The 26,926-nt window shown below is 35.7% G+C and overlaps 2 protein-coding genes across 5 annotated transcripts in view; one reads left to right on the top strand and one right to left on the bottom strand.

Moving 5' to 3' along the window:
* CPEB3 (cytoplasmic polyadenylation element binding protein 3) overlaps positions 1-26,926 on the top strand; it is a 348,047-nt gene that overhangs the window by 41,739 nt on the left and 279,382 nt on the right. Inside the window, exon 2 of one of the 2 annotated variants that reach the window (XM_086378571.1) lies at positions 20,922-20,988. The exons of the other annotated variant lie outside the window; for it this stretch is intronic. The gene's annotated coding sequence lies outside the window, so the exon portion shown is untranslated. The remainder of the gene's footprint in view (positions 1-20,921; positions 20,989-26,926) is intronic. 2 annotated transcript variants of the gene reach the window in all.
* Positions 1-26,926, bottom strand: part of MARCHF5 (membrane associated ring-CH-type finger 5) — a 53,188-nt gene that overhangs the window by 12,779 nt on the left and 13,483 nt on the right. The window contains exons 2-3 of one of the 3 annotated variants that reach the window (XM_086378591.1): positions 22,725-22,927; positions 457-612 (exon numbers count right to left, since the gene is read on the bottom strand). In XM_086378591.1, coding sequence (XP_086234717.1) covers positions 457-472 — 16 coding nt within the window. In that variant the 5' untranslated portion in view covers positions 473-612; positions 22,725-22,927. Of the gene's footprint in view, positions 1-456; positions 613-3,813; positions 3,945-22,724; positions 22,928-26,926 lie in introns of those variants that run through there. The other 2 variants (XM_086378592.1, XM_086378589.1) reach the window with 2 other exon arrangements.

The raw sequence follows: 26,926 nt of genomic DNA, 5'->3' as shown, positions 1-26,926 counted from the left end.
AAAGCTGCCAGAGTGCTAAAGTTCCTAACACAAAACATAATTTAATGCTTCACAAGGTAACCTTTTATAAGCTCCTGAGAAGGGAACAGCTTCCATGAACTCCAAGGTTTCTATTAAGTAGCCAAATTTATAAGAGAGATTGCAGAGAATTAGCTTTGATCCAGATCCAACTCAAATGCCAATGCTAAGCCAAATTATCAACCCCACTCTCAGGTTCAGAAGTATCCAGAATTGCAGATTTTGGAGGCCACCAGGAGTCTTAACAATATAGTTCTAAACTTCTTTCCTTGCACACTATTTCCGGAATTACTGCCCCTGCTTTGATTAAATCTGTGTGAAAATCCAACTTCCCAATGAAAACTAAGCTCACCTGATAGAAGTGGACTGACTGCTCTACCCTGCCCTGGTCATGTTTCATGAAGCTGCCTTTACACACTACCCCACAAGTGCACTTACCCCTTTGCTTGTGCATAGTGTTAGTACTTTATGTTCTCGTTCAATGTTTGTTCAGTTGTCTCAGTATCCTTTATGTCTGTCCATGTCAGCATCATCTTAGATTGAAAACTCCCAGGGGGCAGGGGCCATGTCTGTTTAACTCGTTTTGTACAGTGCCTAGGATAGAACCATGTACAGATAGGTGCTTAAAAAATGCTCTTTAATGATGACTGGTAGCACTCTCAGGGACTCCCTAAGCTCCAGCTATCTTCAGCACATGGTACTTGGCAGTACATCAGGGCACTTTGGCCTGTTTCTACAGGGCACTAGAATGCAATGGCACAGGAGGCTAGCTGCAGCACTCTGTGGCAAGTATTTGACTCTATCCATTGTTAAGAAACAACTTAATATCACAACCACCAATTCAACTAAGAGTTAAAATACGTGGGAATTTTGATGGAATAGTAAAGAGCTATAACTCTTTCTCTAGTGTTCATCTGTTTCCAACACTAACAGACCAGAGGCTAGGTCTAAGAGCCTCAGACAAGCTTATGTAAGTTTCATCTTTAATTGCTCTGCTTGTAGGGTGAGCTGTTACTATTTTTTTAATGTAAAAACAAACATCCTGCAAACTCAGGCTGTAAGTTACTTTGCCTAATAACAAGAAGTTAGTCATTAGATTGTAAACAGAAGGGTTATGTTTTGGACAATTATTTATTGAACCAAACTAATAATAATTGACCCCAAATCCCTCAAAATAAGCAACACTGAATAAAAGATTCAGAGTCAAAGGAGATGAGTACCATGTCTCAGTGTGTGTGTGTGTATAGGTGTGTGTGAATATATATAGTGTATGACCAAGAAAAGTAACTAAAGACCATCAAAGTAGTTCAAAGTACGTAGTTTGTGCCAAGGGAAAGCTTCAATTTTTCCTCATTAGAATAGAATAGCCCATAGAATATATGAGGGCTATAAAGTCAACTACTAAGTACTTATTAAGCACCTATTGTACACATAGAATTTTACTATGCATTAAAACGTAAACAAAATTTAATATACTAGCCTCTGCCTCCAAGGAGCTACAATCTAGTTAGGGACAAACAATAAATACACATTAAACAACTAGAAAACTTAATAGAAAACTGAAAAATTTAAGATAGTATCATACAAACTATACAGATACATGTCAACAAAATTTTAAGATTATAGAGAGGATAAGGATACAAAGAGTTTTGTATGTATGTATGTATTTAGTAATCAACAGAAGTGAATCTTGACCTTGAAGTCTTTGATATGAAAAGTCTATGTTAAAAGACCTTCTAACTAGAGATAAAAGATTGTATTCAAAGGGTTTATATATTTTTTAAAAAGCTAGTATGCTATCAAGAGTTAACTGATAGAAAGTTGGCCAGATCTTTGAAAACATGACACAACAGGTAGGAAGCCTCTGGTGAGAGACATGCTAAAATGAATACAATCTTTTAGGAAAACTAAGAATATTTAAAGTCAGAATAAGCCAGAATAGAATCCACAAGATTTTGTATCCAAAGTAAGTATAAAAAAAGAGAGAAAGCATCAGTCTTTATCTCTATATTAAAGCAGCTTAACATAAAAGAGAGATGAGTTAAAAATGATAAATATTAAACCTAATTAGAGAAAAAATGTTTGGTCTGCTTTCAGGAGAAACCATGCCTGAAGGATTATTCTTTGAATTTCAAACTTAAAAGTTGAAAAAGTTAAGTCATGATAAAAGAAAGACCACTACCAATTATCATTAATACATAAAAACAGATGGTAATATTAATTATGCACACACTGCATATGTGCCAAGGAACTATTACATATTCTTTTTTCTTCTTTAAACATACATATATTTTAAAAATTATCCATGATGGGAATATAGTTTTATTAATAAGAAAAACTACTTTCTAGAGAATAACAAAAGGTTATCATAAAATTCAGGTAATCATACCCCAAGGAAGGTCAACCTGACATTACTGTTTCATTTTCTTTTCCCCTTTATATGAGAAACTCACAGTAGGCTCCTTAGGAGGCAAAAGAACAAGTTGGGTGTGGATTCAGTAGGTCTACTGTGTGAAGTATGACAAAATGCTATCTCTGGACCTTAATTTCTACATATGTAATGATAATGAAAATAATATCTACTTCAGAGTTTTTCTGAAAAATTAATGCATATAAAACTCAATACAGGACATAATGTTACACTGTAATAATGTCAGGTATTAGTTCTTTCAAAAATGGCATACTAAGTATAACAGAACTCTGGAATAGAGGTATAATCCAAGACAGATGTTTGAGGAAAAATTTATGGAATAAGGCTCTGGTATAAAAATAGACTGTTTCAGGAAAATCTTAGGTAAGAAATAAAGGACAGATCTTTTTTGCCTAAAGGTCTAGGACAAGGAGGAAGAGGGAAATTAATTCATGGAGCCAAGAAATCTGGGAATGGAGAAAGAGAAGACACTAGACTATAATTAGTAATTATGTCAAAAAAATGTTAAGATTCTGTAATTGTGTTTTGGACCTATACTTAGCTACCTGTATTTATACAGAGGGTACATCCAAAAAGGTTTATCCTGTTGGAAGATACTTATTAAAACAAATTTATATTTAAATCTTAGGGAACAAGACTAGAAGTGGTCCAGCAATAAATACAAGAAATCCTTACTTTGAAGGTATACTAGTCATCTGCTTCATAAGAGGGTATATGAATGAGGGCCAAAGAAGATGTAATGAGACAGCTAACTACAAACTTTAAAACTAGAAGGTACTCAAAGACTGAATCATTATGGAGTAGGATTTTGGTTTTTAAATTCTGTCATTTTGATCATCCATAGGAGTTTAGATATAAAGCAAAGTAAAAATAAACACTTCTCTAATAGCCAAGTGTAAATATTACCAGAAACTCTTAATTATATTTATATGAAGAAAGTACTTGAATTCTTAAGTCTAAACTGGTTTTCAAGTAATGCAATAAGACAACAATATATTTTATGAGAGCAGTCAGGTGTAAATGGCTTGGATTTATTAATAGAGGGCTGTGTGGTTAGAGGAAACAGTACAGACTATTCTTAGAGAGTAACTGATAGCTTAGAAAAACATTAAAAATGTAAAATTCTCATTAAATTGAAGCCATGAAAAACTTCTTTAAATTTGAGGAAAATATATTTAATGTATATTTAGTACCCTGTTTCAAAAGCATTCTTTTTTGCTTTCCAATGGTTTAGCCACCTCATTCATAAAGAAATGTTAAGTTAAAACTGTGAAATAAAACTTTCCTTATCTAATAGATTATACTGACAAACTAAAACATTAGCCAATCTATTGGCAGAGCTCTAGGTGAACAGGTAGACTCACCCATTGCTGGTCCATGTAAAATGGTACCGTTCCTATCGAGGGGAATTGGGTAATATCCAGCAAAGTCTATGTGCGGTTCACACTCTGACTTAGCAATCCTTTCTCAGTTCATCTTTAATAAGTATTCTCAGCTAACAAACACACAAAAAACGAGAATTACAATATCATTCTTCTGTACCATCTAATGAAATAATAGATCTAGAGGCAGTGAATGAAAAAATTATCAGTCAATGCTAAAACCAGTAGGTGGAAGCTGACAGGGAACACTACTGGATGGATCAGGTGATAACACCTGTGTCCACTGATCAGTCTTATCAAAAAAAAAAAAGACAACTACACATTTTTTCCAGCTTTACTGAGATATTACTGACACATAACATATACAAGTTGAAGGTTTAGAATGCAACACTTTGATAATATATGTTGAGAAATGATTACCACAATAAGGTTAGTTAAAACCTCAATCCTCTTGCATAATTAACATTTTTGCGGTGGTAACACTTATGATCTACTCTCTTAACCTTCATTTATATAATAAATGTCATATATAATAAATATATGACATATATAATAAATATATAACATATATAATAAATTATGTCACCATACCATACATTGATCCTTAGAACTGATTCAGCTTTTATTTTTTTTTCTGGGCTAAGTTCTTGGGTAAAATAGTCCAGATGACATTTTAATTTTAGCAACTAAATATGTTAAAAATAAATCAGGTGAGTTATGTATTCATTTAGGTTTCTCTACTGCCTCTTAGTTTTTAAATACTCATCTTAGAAAAATAAACCATTGGTTAGTTCTATTGGCATTTACTTTTGTTAGGTCACTAGCATATTCCGAGAAAGTATTCTCTTTAAAAATTTCAACCACAAATTAAAGTTATTAGCTACTCCAGTGCTTGCTCTAAGCCCTATGTCCAGGTCTCTTCTCAGTTCTAAGCACATAGCTGAAGTTCAATAGATGTTTATAGCTGGTCTAATATTTGTATCTGAGGGACTTCCCTGGCAGTCCAGCAGGGGTTTGATCCCTGGTCAGGGAACTAAGATCCCACATACAGCACAGCACAGCACAGCACAAAATAAGTATAATAATAATAATATTTAGATCTGAAAGGCTGACCGTGTGAAAAAGAGGTCATTAATAGGTTAAGAACTTATATATGCCATCTTATCAGTTGTTTCCTGGTTGTTCTGTAGTTGCTATGTTCCTTTCTTCTGCTCTTGCTGCCTTCCTTTGTAAATGAATGGTTTTCTGTATTGGTATGCTTTGATTGTCTTCTTCTTATCTTTTGTGAATCCAGTTTAGGTTTCTACTACATGGTTACCATGAGGCTTACATAAAATATAAATGTTACAGTCTATCTTATGCTGGTAACAGCTTAACTTTGATTGCATACAAAACTCTATCCTTTACTCCCCTTTTATGTTTTTGATGTTACAGTTTATCTTTTTAAATATTGTGTATTTATTTAGGAATTGTCTTTTACACTTTATACCAGGGACGGGGGAGCCTGGTGGGCTGCCGTCTATGGGGTCACACAGAGTCAGACACGACTGAAGCAACTTAGCATAGCATAGCATAGAGTTAAGTATTTAACACTCTACCATGTTACAATATTAGAGCATTCTGAATTTGACTACATATTTACTTTAGCAATCTGTTGAAAATATATGGTCATATGTTTTCATGTTACTAATTATCATCCTTTCAGCATGAAGACTTCTCTTCAGCATTTCTTGTAAGGAAGGGCTGCTGCTGCTGCTGCTGCTAAATCGCTTCAGTCATATCCGACTCTGTGTGACCCCAGAGACGGCAGCCCACCAGGCTCCCCCGTCCCTGGGATTCTCCAGGCAAGAACACTGGAGTGGGTTGCCATGATTCAGCTTTTAAATGGAAATTTGTACCCCTTGACCATATCTCCCATTATTTCCCAACCACCAGTCCCAACAATTCTATCTGAATTTGGGTATTTTAGAGTCCACATCTGAGTGAGAACATATAGTATTTTCTTTCTCTGACTTATTTTGCTTAACACAATGACCTTAAGATCCAGCCATGTTGTTGCAAAAGCAGCATTTCCTTTTTTTTCTTAAATGGCTGAATATTCTACTGCATACACACACACACGTTTTCTTCACCATCTGTTGATGGACTTTTAGGCTGCTTCCATATCTTGGCTATTGTGAAGAATGCTGCAGTGAATGTGGGGGTGTAGGTTATCTCTTCCACACAGTGATTTAATTCCTTCAGATACATACTCAGAAGTGGGATTGCTGGATCACATGATAGTTAAAAGAATATATATTTTTTAGTAATCTCCATAGTTTTCCATAGTGGCTGTACCAATTTATATTCCCGCAAACAGTGCACACACTGTCCTTTTCTCCACAACCTTGTTAACATTTGTTGTCTTTTTGTTAAGTCATTCTCACAGGCATGAAGCAACACTCACATTTCATTTCCCTGATGATTAGTAATGCTGAGTATCTTTTCATACATCAGTTGACCATTTGTGTGTCTTATACGGAAAATTTTCAAGATCTTCATCCATTTTTAAATCAGATTGTATGTGGGTTTTGTTTTTGGATGTTGAGTTGTATGGGGGCTTCCCTGATGGCTCAGAGGGTAAAAAATCTGCCTGTAATGTATGAGATGCGGGTTCAATCCCTGGGTTGGGAATGTCCCCTGGAAGGGGAAGTAGCAATCCAATCCAGTATTCTTGCCTGAAAAACCTCATGGACAGAGGAACCTGGTGGACTACAGTCCAAAGGGTTGCAAAGAGTCAGACGTGACTAACCATGCACACATACATACATTGAGTTCTATGAATTTCTTATATATTTTGGATAGTAATCCCCTATCAGATAGATGCTTTAGGATTGTTTACAAATATTTTCTCATTCCATGGTTTATCTTTTTATTTTGCTGTTTCTTTTTGCTGTGGAGAAATCTGTTTGATATAGTCCAATTTGCTTTATTTTTGTTTGTTGCTTATGAAGAAAAAATCCAAAAAATAATTATCCAACAAATAATTATAATGATATAGTGGATATCCAATTATTCAAAAAAATAATTGCCAAGACCAATGTCAAGGAAACTTTCTGATGTTTTATTCTTGAACTTTCACACTTTCTGGTCTTAAATTTAAATCTCTAGGAACTTCCCTGGTGGTCCAGAGGTTAAGAATCCATCTTCCAATGCAGGGGACATGGGTTTGATCCCTGGTTGGGGAACTAAGATCCTACAATGCCATGGAGCAAGTAAGTCCACATGCTGCAGTGAAGAGCCAGTGAAGACAAAAAAAGAAATTGAATCTCTAATCCATTTTGAGTTACCATGTTGCTTTACAATAGCTTTGTAATAAAGTTTAAATCAGTAAATATGATGCCACCTGCTCTGTTCTTCTTTCTCAGGACTGCTTTGGCTATTTACGATCTTTTGAATTTCCATACAGTTTTAGGATTAATTTCTCTACTTCTGTGAAAAATGCCCTTGAACCTGAAGGGATTACATTGACAATACAGATGGCTTTGGGTAGTATGGACATTTTAACAGTATTAATTGTTCCAATCCATGAACAAGAGATAGCTTCCCACTCATTTGTGTCTTCTTTATTTTTTGAAATGGAGACTTACAACAAAAATTTTAAATCATCTTTGGCTGTGCTGGGTCTTCACTGCCGTGTGGGCTTTTCTGCAGCTGCGGCGAGTGGGGCTACTCTCTAGTCGCAGTGCACAGGCTTCTCATTGCAGTGGCTTCTTCTGTGGTGCACGGGCTTCAGCAGCTGCAGCAAGTGGGCTTACTTCTTTCTTTTCAATTCAGATGTCTTTATTTCTTTTTCTTGACTAACTGTTCTGGGTAGGACTTCTAGTATTATGTTAAATAGAAGTGGTGAGCACAGACACCCTTCTTGATCCTGATATTAGTGGGTATGTTGCGTATGATATTAGCTGTGGGTTTGTCAAATACAGCTTTTATTATGTTGAGGTACACCCTTCTACTTCCCTGGTGGCTCAGATGGTAAAGCGTCTGCCTACAATGCAGAAGACCTGAGTTCAATCCCTGGGTCGGGAAGATCTCCTGGAGAAGGAAATGGCAATCCACTCCAGTATTCTTGCCTGGAAAATCCCATGGACAGAGCAGACTGGCAGGCTACAGTCCATGGGGGTCACAACGAGTCAGACACGACTGAGCGACTTCACTTTCACTTTCCACCCTTTTATACCCAATTTGTTGGGAGTTTTTATCATGAAAGGATGTTGGATTCTGTCAAATACTTTTCTGCATCCACTGAGATACAAAGATTTTATCTTTCATTCTATTAATGTGGTATACCACACTGATTGATATGCAGATACTGAAACATCCTTACACCTCAGGGATAAATCCCACTTGATCATGGTGTACGATCTTTCAAAATGCTGTTGAATTTGGTTTGTTAATATTTTGTTGTGAATTTTTACATCTGTATTGATCAAGGATATTGGCTTGTAGTTTTCTTAAAGTGTCTGTATCTGGCTTTGGTATCAGGGTAATGCTGGCTTCATAAAATGAGTTTGGGAATCCCTCCTCTTTAATTTTAAAGAGTTTGAGAAGGATTGGTACTAATTCTTCTGTAAAGAATTCATCAGTGAAACCATCTAGTCCTGGTCTTTTCTTTGTTGGGAGCTTTATAATCTCCTTACTTTTTATTGGTCTGTTCACATTTTTTATTTTTCATGATTCATTTTTTGTACGTTTTGTGGTTCTAGGAATTTATCTTTACTTTTAGTTTATCCAATTTGTTGGCATACAGCTGCTCACAGTACTTTCTTAACACATTATTGACCAGAGATGTATTAATATGTCTTGTTACCTGAAGGTTATTGACCAGAGATGTTTCTATATTTACTTACATAACAAACCATTGGTCACAGGCATTAGTTTCTGTAAAAATCCCCCGGTTAATAATGTGTTAAGATCCTTTGTATTTTGGAAGTATCAGTTATAAAGTTTCCTCTTTGAAAGACAACTACACATATGTACCTCATGTTGTGATATAAAAGAAGTACACAGAAACATCTATGAAATATTCTTGGAAAAAAAAAAAAAATCACAGCAATCCCATCAATGAGATCTAACCAGTATATAAGAAATGCAAGGAATAAAGCAATATATTACTGACATATTCTTGGTATGGGTAATAACAAAACCCCCAAATGGGAAATTCTTGATGACAGATGATCTTTTTATTCAATGAAAAAATTATAAGGAAAGGTAAAATACTCAGTTTTACAAGTCACACTATGTCTTGGGTCCATACAAAGCCAGAGTTTACCCTCAAACCCTCAAAAGGGTTATATAAACCCTGAAGAAAGGGTAATAAGCTAGAAAAAAAATCCACAGGACAATAAAATGAGCCAACAAAGAAAACTTTGTCTTATTTTCAAAAGATGGAAAGTACAACGAGGAGGAGAGTTTCTTCTAAGAATTTGTAAACATAGTCAATTAGCATGCTGATTTCAGGTTAGAAATCTGTCTGTGCTATGGGAGAAAACCCAAACTCATATTAAAGTGATCCCATATTAGCAACATCCCTTGGCATCTACCAACAGCAAATGCAAATCAGTCTAGAGTTTCTTCACCTTCAGGATATGCATAGCCTACAAATATACAGTTCCCTCTTAAGAGAAATAAAGCATCATGGGATCAGAGCCAGAAGAAAACAAATCAGGCTACCAAAGGCTAAATAATGGAACTATCAATCTGATCATAAAAAAATAATAAAATAACAAATAATTCTAAAGGAACAAGAAGTGAGAGACTATTAAAAAAATGATCAGGTACATTTAAGAAACAATTAGAACTTATAGTGGGAACCGCACCTCCCCCCGATCAGACACTGCTCAAGAAAGAATCTGAGAAAAGGGTAACTGTTACGAAGAAATTATAATGCTACAACAGAGACCAAAAGATGAAAAACACAGAAGAGACATGAAAAATAAAATGTCTAACAGAACTCTCATCAGAGTTCTAGAATATGAGAACAGAGAGAATGGGGGAGAAGCAATATTTGAAGAGACAAAGCTAAGACTTTTCAAAGATAGTCACTTACAAGGAAAGTAAGACATAAAACTTAATAACAGGTACAGGGGAAAATTTAGTATGAGAGGAAAAACCATTTCAATCCAGATGATGATCAACTAAAGGGGAAAAGAGAAAAAACGAGAAATAGAATGCATTAAATTTGGTAGTAAAAATCCAACTATATGAGTATCACAGTAAGTGTAAAAAAGAATTCAGAAGAGTTGAAAATAAAAGGATGAGAGAAGATAAGCAAATGCAACAACATAAAAAAAACAAAACAAAAAACTGGCATGAGAGCGGGAAAAACAGTAACTTTTCAGTGAATAAACCTGACAAACACAACCTTACTGAGATGATCAAGGTCAGTATCACAGGTGATAGGTAACATTGATAGTAAGTGCCAGGTAACATGATGAAAATGGTACTTCATCTCTGTGGTCTTGTACCCTAAAAGTCATATCATAACCCCAGTAGATGATGGAAAAACATGAGATAGATCCTGACTGGGATATTATATAAAACATGTAATCAGTATTCCTCAAAACTGTCAAGGTCACCAAAAACAAGGAAAGTCTGAGAAACGGTTACAGTCAAGAGGAGCATTAAGGAGACATGATTAAATGTAATGTAATTTCCTGAACAGGATCCTGGAACAGAATACAGACATTAGGGAAAAATTAAGAAAACCTGAATAAAGTATGGGCTTCAGTTAATAGTAATAGCAGTACTGGTGCATTAATTTTATTAGGTTGGTGCAAAAGTAGCTGCAGTTTTGCACTGTTGAACTTTGCCATTTGATATTAGAATACATTCTTATATAAATGTGGTTATATTATACATCATTTTAATGTGCATATCTCACTTTGTTTTTCTTGCTAATGACTTATTACTTGCTGTGTATGTTTATTTTAGACTATGGAAATAATGTTAGACAAAAAGCAAATTCAAGCGATTTTCTTATTTGAGTTCAAAATGGGTTGTAAACCAGCAGAGACCACTCCCAACATCAACACATTTGGCCCAGGAACTGCTAAAGAATGTACAGTGCAGTGGTGGTTCAAAAAGAGAGATCGAGAGCCTTGAAGATGAAGAGTGTAGTGGCCAGCCATCAGAAGTTGACAATGACCAACTGAGAGCATCACTGAAGCTGAGCCTCTTAAAACTACACGAGAAGTTGCCGAAGAACTCAATGGTGACCACTCTACAGTCGTTCGGTATTTGAAGCAAACTGGAAAGGAGAAAAAGCTCAGTAAGTGGGTGCCTCATGAGCTGACTGAAAATTAAAAAAAAAAAATTGTTCTGAAGAGTCATCTTCTCTTATTCTATGCAACAACAACAAGCCTTTTCTCAATTAGGTTGTAACGTGATGAAAAATGGATTTTACAACAATGATAGCTGGTGACGACCAGCTCAGTGGTTGGACACTACAGAAATAAACGTTTCTTACTGGCAAAAATGTGTTGATTGTAATGGCTCCTATTTTGATTAATAAAGATGTGTTTGAATCTAGTTATAATGATTTAAAATTCACAGTTTTAAACCACAATTACATTTGTACCAACCTAATAACAAAATCACTGCAGATGGTCATTGCAGCCATGAAATTAAAAGATGCTTACTCCTTGGAAGGAGAGTTATGACCAATTAGATAGCATATTAAAAAGCAGAGACATTACTTTGCCAACAAAGATCCGTCTAGTCAAGGCTATGGTTTTTCCAGTGGTCATGTATGGATGTGAGAGTTGGACTGTGAAGAAAGCTGAGCGCCGAAGAATTGATGCTTTTGAACTGTGATGTTGGAGAAGACTCTTGAGAGTCCCTTGGACTGCAAGGAGATCCAACCAGTCCATCCTAAAGGAGATCAGTCCTGGGTGTTCTTTGGAAGGAATGATGCTAAAGCTGAAACTCCAGTACTTTGGCCACCTCATGTGAACAGCTGACTCATTGGAAAAGACTCTGATGCTGGGAGGGATTGGGGGCAGGAGGAGAAGGGGATGACAGAGGATGAGATGGCTGGATGGCATCACCGACTCTATGGAGATGAGTTTGAGTAGACTCTGGGAGTTGGTGATGGACAGGGAGGCCTGGCGAGCTGTGATTCATGGCGTCACAAAGAGTCGGACTGAGAGACTGAACTGAACAGAATAACAAATGTACCATAATACATAAAGTATTAATAACAGAGGAAAACTACATATGGTATATATGCAAGCTCTCCATACTATCTTTGCAACTTTTCTGTAAATCAAAAATTGTCCTAAAGTAACAACAAATCAATTTTAAAAAAGCTGGTGTAACTATATTTTCATTCTAGAGTTGGCCCTCCATATCCAAGGGTTCTGCATCTGTGTATTCAACCATCTGCACATGGAAAATATCTGGGGCAAAAAATTCCCCAAATCAAAACTCAAATTTGCTGCACAATGGCAACTATTTACTTACCATTTATTTTGTATTAGATATTTTGAGTAATCTAGAGATGATCTAAAGAATATAGTAGAATGTACATCAATTGTATATAAATACTATGCCATTTTTCCCCACTCCAGTGCTCTTGCCTGGAAAATCCATGGGCAGAGGAGCCTGGTAGGCTGCAGTCCATGGGGTCGCTAAGAGTCCGACGTGACTAAGTGACTTCACTTTCACTTTTCACTTTCATGCATTGGAGTAGGAAATGGCACCCACTCCAGTGTTCTTGCCTGGAGAATCCCAGGGACGGGGGAGCCTGGTGGGCTGCCGTCTATGGGGTCGCACAGAGTAGGACACGACTGAAGTGACTTAGCATAGCATAGCATGCCATTTTTTAAAAAGGGACTTGAGCACCCATCGATTTTGGTTTCTGCAGGGGTCCTGGAACCAACCTCCTATGGATACCAAGGGGCAACTATATTATCATATCTATATTATATATAAGACAAAAAAATTCTTATAGACAAAACAGTCCTTAATGATAAAAAGTTGAAATCACCAGGGTATTTTATTTCTAAACCTGAGGGATAGGTAAATGAATGACAGTTTATTAGTCATTATTCCTCATATGTATTTATGATATATTCTTTCTCAGCAAATGAAATTTCATCATTAAAAAAATACCCGAGTGAACATTCTGCTGAGTTTTGATAAATGCTAAGGCAGCAGATATAATTAATTCTGTATATTGATAGCAGCATGTTGGCAAAGGCAATGAAAAAGCAGGCATTCCAATATACTGTTGGGAAGATTAAATAGACATAATCTCTACAAAAGCCAGTTTGATGGTATCTATTAATGTTATAACTGCACATACTCTTTGACTTACAGCTATTCCACTCTAGTAAGTTATTTTACAGAAATATTTGCACATGTAAAATTATTTTACACAGCTGTTTATGACAGCACTTTTTGTCGTAGTAAAAGATTATACAACAAAGTCTGTATGTCCATCGTTAGGAGCCTCGTTATATAATCATACATCTATGTAACAATACTATACAACTACAAAGAGAAAGAAAGCTCTTTATATACTAATATAAAAGCTCTTTAAACACTAATATAAAAGCTCTTAATACACTAATATCTACCATATATTGCTAAGAAAAAAAAAGCAAGCATAGAACATGACGTATAGTATACTAGTCTAAAGCCTGTTGTGCTCCATGTAATCATGTGCTCCATATTCTGTTTGCCTCTCCAAGTTTACTCCTCCTCTTTCTCCACCCTGCTTTGTATATTGGGAAGCTGACCAAACAAACTGCATCCTTTAGGTAACCTTGCCCACTTCTTTCTCATGTGTTCAAACAATGAGTGGAATGGCTAGGAAATTAGAGTGTGGTGAAAGTGTTAAGGCAATTTCCCCACCCTGGCACCTTGGTTGTATGCAGCCTGCCTTTCTCTAACAGCACAGGTCCTGTTGAGCAGCCAAAGCTCTTGTCAAGTTCTGTTAACAGATCCCCTGCCTTATACCTTCAGACCTAGGAATGTAAATGGTTTTCATAGTTGCCAGTCACTGAATATTTCTCTATCGCTTTTGTTTCTTTAATTCTACCCTAATGTTTATAGATTGTGTGCGTGTGTGTGTGTGTGTGTGTGTGTATGTTTAGGGAGGAAGGGGAAAAGAAGGCAGGCATGGGATGGTGAGAGAAAGAGAAAGACAAGGGAGAGAACGAGAAATGAGAAGGAAGGGGAAGAAAGGATAAGAAAGAAAAAGAGAAGCACTTTGGAATGGAACATCAGAGACCCATAACAGCGGTTGCCGCCAAGGAAGGAAATTTACGTGGCATTGTGGTTGGTGGACATGGTAAAAAGACTTTTCATTAAATATCCTACTTTGAATCTTGGTCCATGTAAAGGTATTATCTGGAAGGAAAATACATACTTTGATTCCAATAGCATCAAATCACAGAAAATCTTTGTTTACATATACAAAATGTAATTTATTAACATTATCTCAAATTAATGCAAATTCCCAGTCTGTCTATTGTTATGGTATATGAAACTACTACTTATCCATATAAGGCCTGATAACTGACTCACTGACTCCAAGTAACATAAAATTCAGCAATTTAAAATCCTGGCTCCTTACGTGCCAGAAACCCATGCACTTCCGTTAAAAAAATATGCTAAGTCTGTTTCCTTAACTGTAGAATAAGGACAATATCTACTGTGAGAGCTAATACAATCAGCATAGTGCCTGGCAAATAGTCAGGGTCTGTTAGCAAGTGACAGCTACTGATATCACTGTTAATATTATTAAAAGAAAACATTATAAAATAAAATAGTAATAACTATTAATTTTATTTGCTAGATACTCTAGGAAAGTTTTCTCCCAGGAATCATTCCTATCATCCCTAAAGAATATCTTTTCCTTTTAAGCTTTACAGGCCACCTAACATTTGACAACCAGTTTTTGAGGGTATTGTTAGTTATCTTCAACTTTACACAGAAGTTTGAATTAATGCTTAGTTGAGAACAATAAAATACAGAAATAGAAAACAAAGCTGTAATAAAAATTAAATTGACAGTAATCTAAGAATTTACATAAAAGAGTGGAAGTGGCCACACTGATATCAGTTGAAATCAACTTTAAGACAAAAATTGTTACTAGAAACAAAGAAGGACATTTTATAAGTAAAAGGGAGAGTCCATCAGAAAAACATAACAAATTAGGAATATTTATGCACCTACCAATAGAGTGTAAAATAAAATAAAAATGGACAGAACTGGAGAAACAGACAATTCAACAATAGCTTAGACTTTAATAGCTCACTTTTAATGATGAATAGGTAAAAGATCAACAAGGAAACAGAAGATTTCAAAAATTTATGAGTCAACTAGATGTTTATATCACACTCTACCACAACCACCAACAGAATACACTTCTTCTTAAGTGTACATGGAATATTTGCCAGGATAAAGCTTGCTAGAACATAAAACAAGCCTTAATCATTTAAAAGAACAGATATCAAAGTATGTTCTTTGATCACAATGGAATTAAATTAGAATCAATAAAAGAACGGCATTTGGGAAATTTACAAATATGTTAAAATTAAACCACACACTCCTAAATAATCAGCAGGTCAAAGAAGAAATCCAAATATTGCTTAGAGAAATTTATAGATGTAAATGACTACATTAAAAAACAAGAAAGGTCAAGAGAATGAAAAGATACACTACAGACTGGGATAAAAATATTTGCAAAAGATATTCCTGATAAAGAACTGTTATCCAAAAGATAGAACATTTAGAACTCAACAATAGGGAAAAAATGATCAAAAGACATTACCAATTATGACATCTTAGCAAAGAAGATATGACTGCTAATAAGCATATGAAAAGACATTTAATATCTACATCATTAGGGAACTGCAAATTCAAACAATACGATATAAATGGCTAAAATCCCCAAAATGGAAAACAATAAGTGCCGACAAGGATATAGAGAAACAGGAACTTACTGCTGGTCAGAATGCAAAATGTACAGCCATTCTGAAATACAATTTGGTAGTTTCTCACAAAATTAAAAATACTCTTACCATATGATCCAGCAATTACGCTCCCTGTTATTTACCTAAATAAGCTGAAAATATATGTCCACATAAAAACTTGTACATAGCTGTGTACTACAGCTTTATCTATAATTGCCAAAACCTGGAAGCAACAAAATGTCCTTCAGTAGGTGAATGGAAAAATAAGCTGTGATATGTCCAGATAGTGGGATATTATTCAGTGCTCACAAGAAATGAATTATCTGACTATAAAGGGAATACAGAAACTAAGGCTACATACCGTATGATTCCAACTACATGACATCCTGAAAAAGGCATATGAAAACAATGAAAAGATCAGTGGTTGTCACGGTTTAGGGAAGAGGATGGATGGGATGAATAATAGATGGATTTTCAGTGCAGTGAAAATACTATGTATTATACTATAATAGTGGACACACATCATTATATATTTGTCCACACCCATAGAGTGTACAATACCAAGAGTGAACCCTAATGTAAACTTTAGACTTCGGGTAGTAATGTGTCAGTATAGGTTTATCAGTTGTAGAAATGTATCACCCTGGAGAAACACATTAATTAATGCAGGAGGCTAAAACCCATGGACAGAGAAGCCTGGTTACAGTCCATAGCGTCACAAAAGAATTGGGACATGAAGTGACTGAGCACACATGCATGTACGGAGAAAGGGAGTATATGGGGTGTTTTTGTACCTTCCTCTCAATTTTCCTGTGAACTGTTCTAAAATGCAATGTCTGTTTTAAAAAAGATCTCAAACCCTTAATCTATCCTTATACTTTAAGATACTAGAAAAAGAAAATCAAATTAAACCCAAACCAAGTAGAAAGAAATAATAAAGACTAAAGTGGAAATAAATGAAATAGAAAGAGAGGAAAAAAAAAAAAAAAAACCTGTAAGTTCGTTCTTTGAAAAGATCAACAAAATTAACAAATCTTTAGCTAGACTGACCAAGAAAAACCCTAAAATAAAGTCATGAATGAAAGAGGGGACATTAATATTAACCTTACAGAAATTAAAAAATGAAAAGGTCAGGACCAGATGGATTCACTATCATCTAACATTTAAAGAATTAACACCAATCCTTCACAATCTCCTTCCCAAAAATATGAGAGAAAAGATCACTTCCCAACTCATTTTATGAGACCAGTATCACCTAGTTCTTGAACCACTGAGAAAAAAAAAAAAATTACAGACCAGTATCTACAGACAGAAAAATCCTCAAAATACTAGCAAACCAAACCCAGCAATATCTAAAATGGATTATACATCAATATCAAGTAGAACTTATCCCGAAAGGCAACACTGGTTAATGCAATATACCATATATCAGTAGCATAAAGGACAAAAACTACATGATCACTTCTATAGAATCAGAAAAGACATCTGACAAAATATAACACCCTATCATGGTAAAAAACATTCAACAAACTAGAAGGGAAAATCTTCAATTTGATAGAAATTATCTATGAAAAACCCAGAGATAACATACTTCATGGTAAAAGACTGTTTTTGCTCTAAGATCAAAAATAAGATAAAGATGTCCTTACCACTTCCATTTAACACTGTTCTGGAGTCTGCAGCCAGGGCAACCGTGCTGTGCTATGCTTAGCTGCTCAGTCATGTCCCACTCTTTGTGACCGCATGGACTATAGCCTGCCATGCTCCTCTGTCCATGGGGATTCAACAGGCAAGAATACTGGAGTGGGTTGCCATACCCTCCTCCAGGGACTCTTCCCAACCCAGGGATCAAACCCAGGTCTCCTGCATTGCAGGTGGATTCTTTACCGTCTGAGCCACCAGGGAAGCTCAGGGTAGCTAGGCAAGGGAATGAAATAAAAGCAGCTAGATTGGAAAAGATGAAGCAAAACTGTTTCTATTCACAGATGACATGATATTATATATAGGAAATCCTAAGCAATGCACTAAAATACTATTAGAACTATTAAATGAGAACAGCATGGTTACAGGATATGAGATAAAAATACAAAAATCAACTGTATACTACACACTTGCAATAAGGAATCTGAAAATAAAATTAACTGCATTGAAAATACCATCAAAAAGAATGATAGAAATAAATTTAACAAAACAAAATTTGGGGAGTAAGGTATAGACTACTAGGTATAAAATAACCTATAAGGATACAACATGGAATACAGCCAATATTTTATAACTATAAATAGAGAATAACCCTTAAAAGTCATGAATCACTATACTGTATATCTGTAACTTATACAATGTAGTGTAGCAACTATACGTCAATCATAAAAAAAAAACCACCAAAATCCTTTACTTTAAAAAAAAAAAGGAATGAATGAAATACTTACGAATAAATTTAACAAATGAAGAGACCTGTACACCACAAACATACTGTCCCTGGATCCTTTTTGTTTAGCTAAACAAAATAACTATCTGGTCTTAAGCTGCATATAAATATTTTATTATTTTTTGAAATATTTTATTTTTAACAGAAGACAAATTTTTCTCAGCTGGTGTTCTTTTCCTGTTTTAATTCTATGCTTCTTAACTTTAACATGCACATAAACTAATGATTCCATGAAAACACAGATTATTAATTTTAACTAGGGGTGGAGCTAATGTTCTTCATTCTTTTAATTAACTCAGTTAGCTGCAACCAGCCTTAGTTGTGGCACATGGGATCTTTGATAAGGCATGTGAGATCTAGTTCCCTGACCAGGGATTGAACCCCGGCCCCCTGCATTGGGAGCATGGAGTCTTAGCCACTGTATCACCAGGGAATTCACCAGGTTTCTCATCCTTAACAGCTCTCAGATGATTTTAATGTTGCTGGTTCTGAGACCATATTTTGAGTAGTTTTTAAGTGCCTGTAGTTACACACAACTGTCCTAATTCACTAGAAAAAAGTGAATAATGAGAGGAGTGAAAGTCAGATGGACTGTCTCTAAGTTTTCCATAGCCAGGTACCATACATTCCCTATGGACAATTAAGAACAGACATTTGCCACCATCCTTCCATTCTGGTCACCACTAAGTACCAGAAAAGATGCAGACTTTGGCCAGCTAGTCAAATAGACTGCGGCTAAATCCATATGAAAACTCTTTTTTTTAATACCTGCTACACAAAGACCATCTCATAGAATGTTAACCATCAGCTCTTCCTCTCTGCATCTTTTCTCTTGTCTCTTATTCCTTCTTTTGGCCAGTGTCTCCTAAGTGTCTTTGGGGGATGAATGGTGGTCCCTGGCAATCATCTGGTTTACTACAGACAATTTGGTTTTAAAAAAAAGTGATAAAAGCTTTGATCACAAACATTTCATAAATTGAAAAGATTAATTATGACTTTCAAGGAAATTCTTTTAGGTTCTTAACTGTTATGTTCCAAGGGTCACATATGCTTTACAAGGTTAAGAAGAGACTGACTGTTTCAGCTAACAAACTTCGACATCATGAGTTGTTTACACTGGCTAAATATATTACTTTGTTGTTGTTCTTATCAGTGTGCTAAGTCTCTAATTTAAATAATAAATACCTCAAAAGCATTCACTGAAGAGTAGAAGTGACGAAAGCATATTTGACTCGAAATGATAAATAGTATGATCTTACAGAGTGAAAACAGTAGGATCTTAGAGTGGGCTGTGACCAGTGAATTACAAGTTATTAGTCTGTACTAGGGGACCTCCTTCAGAGAAGGCAATGGCACCCCACTCCAGTACTCTTGCCTGGAAAATCTCATGGGCGGAGAAGCCTGGTAGGCTTCAGTCCATGGGGTCGCTAAGAGTCGGACACAACTGAGTGACTTCACTTTCACTTTTCACTTTCATGCATTGGAGAAGGAAATGGCAACCCACTCCAGTGTTCTTGCCTGGAGAATCCCAGGGATGGGGGAGCCTGGTGGGCTGCCATCTCTGGGGTCGCACAGAGTCAGACACGACTGAAGCGACTTAGTAGCAGCAGCAGGGGACCTCCTTATTCCCATCACAGCACAATACATTTTGAAACAGGGTCTAAATCATTATAAAACAGTAATAAGAAGCCACTGAAGTCTTCAAATAATTTTCAACCACTCTAGTAAACCAACTGACACCTGCATTACAAATTTTGTCATTGACAGCAAAGATTAAAAACTGTAAAGGAACTTTACCTTATTTTAACAAAATCAAGTGTAACTACAGTCAGCTGCAAAATTAATGACAAATATGCTCAGAAAGAAAACAATCTACTGGTATATTTCTGTATCAGATGACACTGCTGCTGCTGCTGCTGAGTCGCTTCAGTTGTGTCCGACTCTGCGCGACCCCATAGATGGCAGCCCACCAGGCTCCTCCGTCCCTGGGATTCTCCAGGCAAGAACACTGGAGTGGGTTGCCATTTCCTTCTCCAGTGCATGAAAGTGAAAAGTGACAGTGAAGTTGCTCAGTCATGTCCGACTCAGCGACCCCATGAACTGCAGCCCACCAGGCTCCTCCGTCCATTGGATTTTCCAGGCAAGAGTACTGGAGTGGGTCGCCACTGCCTTCTCCTATCAGAGGACACTACTGGACGTTATATAATAGGTGTCATATTCAGTGAGTAAGAACAGTTAGTATCATAGGTGTATGCTCTTAAATATTTTGTTTTATGACTATAAGAAACCACTAGTATTCACAGTATGAACCAACCCTTGGCGTATATATATAAACTGTAAATAATGAAATAAAACTTTAATTCTGATTATCAATGAAAATATGCTTTAGAGAAGGGATTTTCTTATAACCAACAGTTATCTTTGAACCTTAACTTGAAAACATACACTAGGATCAACATAGCCAAAAGCACTAGTCGTGTGTACCCAGGAACATTATGGCACCTGAAAGTCAATTCATACAAGGCTTCATTCACAGGCAACAGCTGGAGTTTGACACTTAAATTTTCCATTGAGTCTGTTAAAGATTGCAAAGAAAATTGTGAATATATATTCAACCGCAGCCCCTGAGCAGATATCCTTGGCATGTTATGTCAGGAAAAAAGAAGTAAGTACAACACTCTGATTTTTTATCTTGTCAGGAGGAAAGATGCTACCAAAAGCTATTCAAATGAAGGATATACATTTCCACCCCATGACACCGATAAGGTCAGTAAAAACTTTCTGTGATTATCTGTGGCTTACTCAAGTGGCAGATCTCTGTGAGACATATAGTATAGTGAATAGCTTGAACCCATCATAGCTGAAATTCTTCAGGATAAAATACAAAGACCAAATCATGATACACACAGCTTAACCATAGTTTGACTTTTCCAACATCTAGCCATGCTCTATCCTTGTTGTAGAATGAACGGGTGTCTTATTATTAGTATACTTAGAGAAATTTATTCAGTTACCACACTAGACCTAAAAAAATGTATTTCCTAGAACTGAAAAACACCAGAAGGACAGATTTACCCAGTGCCACTTTCCAAACTGAAATATTCAACTTCATTGCTGAGTGCCATACATTTGTCAACTCAGACATTGTAGGTAGTTTTCAGTGAGAATTCTTGCAATAATTTTGGTATTCATCCATCTGAATATCCAAAACATCTAGAAGAATCATCCTATACTTGCTGCTGAATCATCCTATACTTGGTTGTTGGAAATATTCAACAATCTATAGTTGAAAAGTGGGATTATCTGATTTAGCAGAACTAATAAGGAGGACAAGAAACTGTAGCTTTGACTTCAGTGAGCCAGGTATCAATGTGGTGAAAGATTGCAGCAGTAACTGCTTTTCATGATGTTTAAAAGACCCATCAATGAGATCCACAAATACTAAATGTCCAAAAAATGGTACTTTCTCTACTACACTATTTTTCTTTCATAGAAAACTATCACTTCTTCCTATGCATTATGTTAGAGAAATACAGACAACTATGGAAATTTTGATTGCCCTTATTATTAATCTTCTCACATTAGAAAAGCACTTCATCATCTGCATTTATATAGCTTCATTAAAAAAAAAAAAAGGTCTGATTTCAATATGTATAGCACCTAGAAAAAAATAACATATCTAATAATTTCCAATTTCTCCTTGAAACATTCCTCCACAAAGTCATTTTTTCCTTCGGACCTTCCGAAAAACCAAACTGCTTTCAAACACTTCTTGATTGTAGTCAAGGATGATATTAAAAATGTTTAATAACATTCTTATTATATGGCACGGCATAACCACCAGAGAATGACACCAGTTCATAATCACATGGCTGTATTGAAACATGCTAACTAAATATCAGTGTTAGTTATAGCTTCCTTTAAACATTCTGCTACACTTATTTCAACTCTAGCCTCATTCTCAAAGACTATTGGTTATTTCTTGCCAGCCAATTCACAGAAAAAGGAAAGTAGTTTTCACGAAAGACAGCCATATAAATTGGATTCCAAAGATGAATTTAACACTGCATTTTATTAAATATTTAATGTCCTTACTTTTATTCCTTAATATAAAAATTAAGAAGAATAAGTATTAGAACAACTATTGTTTTCTTTCTCCCACACCATTGGTTTCCAGAGAATGAGGCTCCTTAGCTTTTTATTATAGTTGTGTTACTTGATTTTATCTACATAATTAGATATCCAAGTTCTTTATCCGTCAACCAAATGAAAACATTTAATACACAAATGGATAGATTTGGGAATATATTAAGGATAAGGTAAACTGTTAGCAAAACAAATAAATATCTGACATTTAGATATAAAACAGAAATGGAATAGAGAAACTCACAAAAAAGCAAAGAGATGAATTACTTAAAGACAACCCTAGGATCTTAAAGAGTCACATACAATGTAAGAACACGATATATATATATCTGTGTTGGTTTTAGGGATCTTCTTACCCAACTTTGGAAAAACTATTAAGTATTCAGCATTGCACTGAGGACATGCCACTCTGGCTGTACTGTTTCCTCTTTGTTTTTCATCCACCCAGCGCTGTAAACAAGCCTGGTGAACCCATTTTGTAGATCCTCTGCATCTGCACGGTCTCACCCATTCAGCTGTTCTATCATCTTCATCAGTGGCAAAACACACCCAGCAACTTCTGTAAATTAAGAGAGAAAACAATGATATTATCATTAACACTCCAGCCTCCTCTTGACTGCAGCTCCACTTAATGGGATGAACCTACTATGTTATATTATAGAACCTTTAATTCTATATTAAAAGACTGAGGGGAAAAATAACCAACACATTTCCAGTAGAGTAGCTTCTCCTTTTTTCTGTTTTTCCTTGTGGGCTTCCCTGGTGGCTCAGAGGTTAAAGCGTCTGCCTGCAATGCGGGAGACCTGGGTTGGATCCCTGGGTCGGGAAGACTCCCCTGGAGAAGGAAATGGCAACCCACTCCAGTACTCTTGCCTGGAGAATCCCATGGATGGAGGAACCTGGGGGGCTACAGTCCACAGGGTCGCAAAGAGTTGGACACGACTGAGCGACTTCACTCTCTTATGTTCTGCAAAGTCTTGTATTTTCTGAATTTTGTTTTTACATAACTTCCTCAATCTTTCCAGAAAATTTTCACCTTCTCTAATGAGAATGCAGAGACAATCCTCAAGCTGCTTTTATAAGACCTAATAATTCTTGAGGAGTGCTAAGTACAGGAATATGTGAAATTCAGTGTATCTCCCATTTCAACAACATTAATCTCTTAACCTCTTGAACTTGGAGAACAAAAGTATTACACAAATGATTTCACATATGGTCTCATTCAATTTTCACCTGAGAGAGAGAAAAAACCCAGTCATTTCTCTTTCTGGTAAAGTATGACTATAAGAGAGTAAGATGATTAAATTTAAAAGCACAAAGGAAAGAATAGATGAAGACATCAGGATAAATTGTTTTTGGATAGTAAGATGATACATTTGGGCTTACATGTTTCCATTATAGGTATGAGTGGCTTTCCTTTTTTCTGGGAATTAAATTATATTTATTATATTTGAAACCTAGAAGTCTCAAGTCTGGGATGCCTATATTATAAAAAGAATCTTTATTGAGATGGTTAATATTTAAACTTTTTCACATTTTGCTCTTAAGGGTACTTCATGAACTCGAATTTGTTTTTGTGGAATTAGGTTGCAATTCCTTATTTTTTCCTCCCAATTAACACAAGTTTTGACATCTATTTCCATTAGGGCAAATATTACAATTTAACTCAATGACATCATTCACTCCCTTCTACTACCACTGCACAAGAGGAAAACAACTGCTAATTAAAGCTTGTCACCTACTGTGCACTTTTCACTTAATTAGATAAGTTGGCTTCTGTTACAACAACTAGCTTAACTATGCTCAGTGGGAAAGACTTATATAGTCAGGTACTGTAGGTAAGTCTCCAGTCTTTGTAGATCAACATGAATTTTAATCACATGCATCAATTAAGACTTCTTAGAATAGGGGGAAAAAACTGAACTGAATACATGTTAACAATATCCAAAATTATGTTTTTACTTAGCTTTCAAAACCAGTCAGATTTCATATGACCTACCTAGGTAAAACTGGAGTGGGGTAGCATTTGTTTGAGCATGCTTGACCCTCTGACTCAACTCAGCCAAGCTGTCTGGGCCCTTGTGCTATCTTATGGTTAAACAGAAATGTCTCCTCCTTCACTTTATTTTTTTAAACTTTATTATGGTAAAATACACACAACATAAAACTGAATACTTGAACCATTTTTAAGACTACAATTCAGTAGCACTAAGTCATTCACACTGCTGTCCAACCATCACTACTACCTGTGGTTTGACTGGGTTTCAACCTAGTTTTTTTTCATAAAATTTCAGTTGATAAGTATAGAGCAAATAGGCCAGCTATTTGTGGTATTAGGATATATATTTCCCCATAACCAAGGTAATTTTGTAAATACATTTGTATATCGCTGATGGAATGAAATGTATTATTTTGGTAACAAAATATAGGCAGAAATATCTAGAAACTAGACTTCTAGGTTCTTGTTAAGTTTTTCATATCAACGATAGAACACAAACGTAGCTAAATTAAACTGAATCTTAAATTAAGCCAATTTCCAGTCATCAGGAAAAAACAAAATGTAAAAGTATTAATTAGGTTGAACCAAATGAAACCGCCTATATTTATGTGTTTAACATTTATTTAAATGGAAGTTTCATACATCAATATAATGGGAATATTTGTATAGCTATGCTATGCTACGCTATGCTAAGTCACTTCAGTCGTGTCCGACTCTGTGCAACTCCATAGACGGCAGCCCACCAGGCTCCCCCGTCCCTGGGATTCTCCAGGCAAGAACACTGGAGTGGGTTGCCATTTCCTCCTCAAATGCATGAAAGTGATAAGTGAAAGTGAAGTCGCTCAGTCGTGTCCGACTCTTAGTGACCCCATGGACTGCAGCCTACCAGGCTCCTCTGTCCATGGGATTTTCCAGGCAAGAGTACTGGAGTGGGGTGCCATTGCCTTCTCCGTTGTATAGCTATAATCCCTACAAATTCTGAATAAGCTATAATCCCTACAAATTCTGAATAAGAATAAGCCTATTTCTGTACCACCACCCCCCTCAAGTAATATGAAAAATTTCAAACTTAAAAAAAAAAAAATGAAAAACTGGTGAATACCCATATTCCTAACACCCAGATTCTATCATTTTGCTACATATTCTTTCACCAATCTTATTTTTTGATGCATTTCAAAGTTTCAGACATTAGTGCACTTCACCCCTAAACACATTTACAGTTTTACTTTTTAGAAGGTACTCAGGTGACATTTAAAAGAGGCACTTCTGGATTTTTTTCTAATTTTACGGCTATGGTAGATAAGATGGTTGAACAATGATTTACAGTGAACTTATTAGGTACATTGTTTAATTCATAGTGATAGTATACAGCTTAAAATTTGGATTTTTAAGCTAATGCTCATTAGAGATTAGCTGAAATTATCCTATAGAGGGGATATTTAAAAAAAGAACCCTTATTGATAATAATACACCCAAAAGGTTTGCTGATTTTCAACATCTACCAACTTACCACACACATTTTCCATTTATTCTAATCGCTTAACATTACATCTGATGATGGTCATCTGAGATCAAATAGTATTGCCCACAATATGTAAATTTATAATACCACCAAATTACTGCATCTAAAAATTATAATTTAGATGCAAATAAGTATGAAATGAAGACTTATAACTTAATAGTACAAAACAAGCAAGCAGCTGAAAACTAAAGAAAGTGCCAGTAACATACACTGTGCATTCACTGATTCCATGTAGTTTCACTGGTTCCATGAAGCTGCATAAACAAAATAAATCAAAGACTGTACCTATCTGGAAAACTCTGTAATTTAATTTGGGCTACATCTAGTAGATATAAGATACTTAAAGTTCCAGTGAAATTACCACAGGTATATCCTTCCCTATTTTAAGAAGAAGGAAGGATCAATCTGGATAGACCAGAGACGGCTTCAGGAAGGCGTGACAGTAGAAATTTGCAGGGGCAAGTGATTTTATCATAGGGATTCTCAAAACAAAGTTCTCTGAGACAGCAGTTCAGAACCACTAGGAAACCTGCGAATTCTCTGGCTCTACTCCAGACCTAGTAAATGAGAAACTCAAGAGGAAGAGGGCCTAGAAATCTGTGTTTTAACAAACCCTCAAGGTGATGTGATATTAAATAAAGTTTGGGAACCACTAGTACAGAAAAATGGCAGGTTAAAAAAAAGTAGAGAGACTGCAGAAAGCAAACTGTGTGAAAGGGATAATTACTGGACTTAAGGTAGAAATAATAGATTCTGATGACTACATATTTTTAATATAAATAACAGTACAGAAAATGTTAAGTTCTAAAGAATTTATTAACTGATACACCTCCTTAATAGGTTTATGAGTTTAACCTACATGATATGGAAAGAACATTAGTCTGTGAAATAAGGGCCAGGTATGTGGGAAATTAACTTAAAGAGTATAAAAATGGTCACATGGGCAGACAGCCTATAAGACAGTTATTAGTTTTTAGGGGTGGAAATGAGGGGAGGGAACAATGTGGTATAGACATCTTTTCTTCCTTCACTAAAAA

Source organism: Bos grunniens, chromosome 26 (assembly GCF_055505025.1).
Source record: "Bos grunniens cultivar Pamir isolate PY7600 chromosome 26, Bosgru_T2T1.0, whole genome shotgun sequence".
In the NCBI taxonomy this organism is placed as follows: Eukaryota; Metazoa; Chordata; class Mammalia; order Artiodactyla; family Bovidae; genus Bos; species Bos grunniens.
Note: the sequence above shows the minus strand (reverse complement) of the source record. Positions and strands in the feature narration are given on the sequence as shown.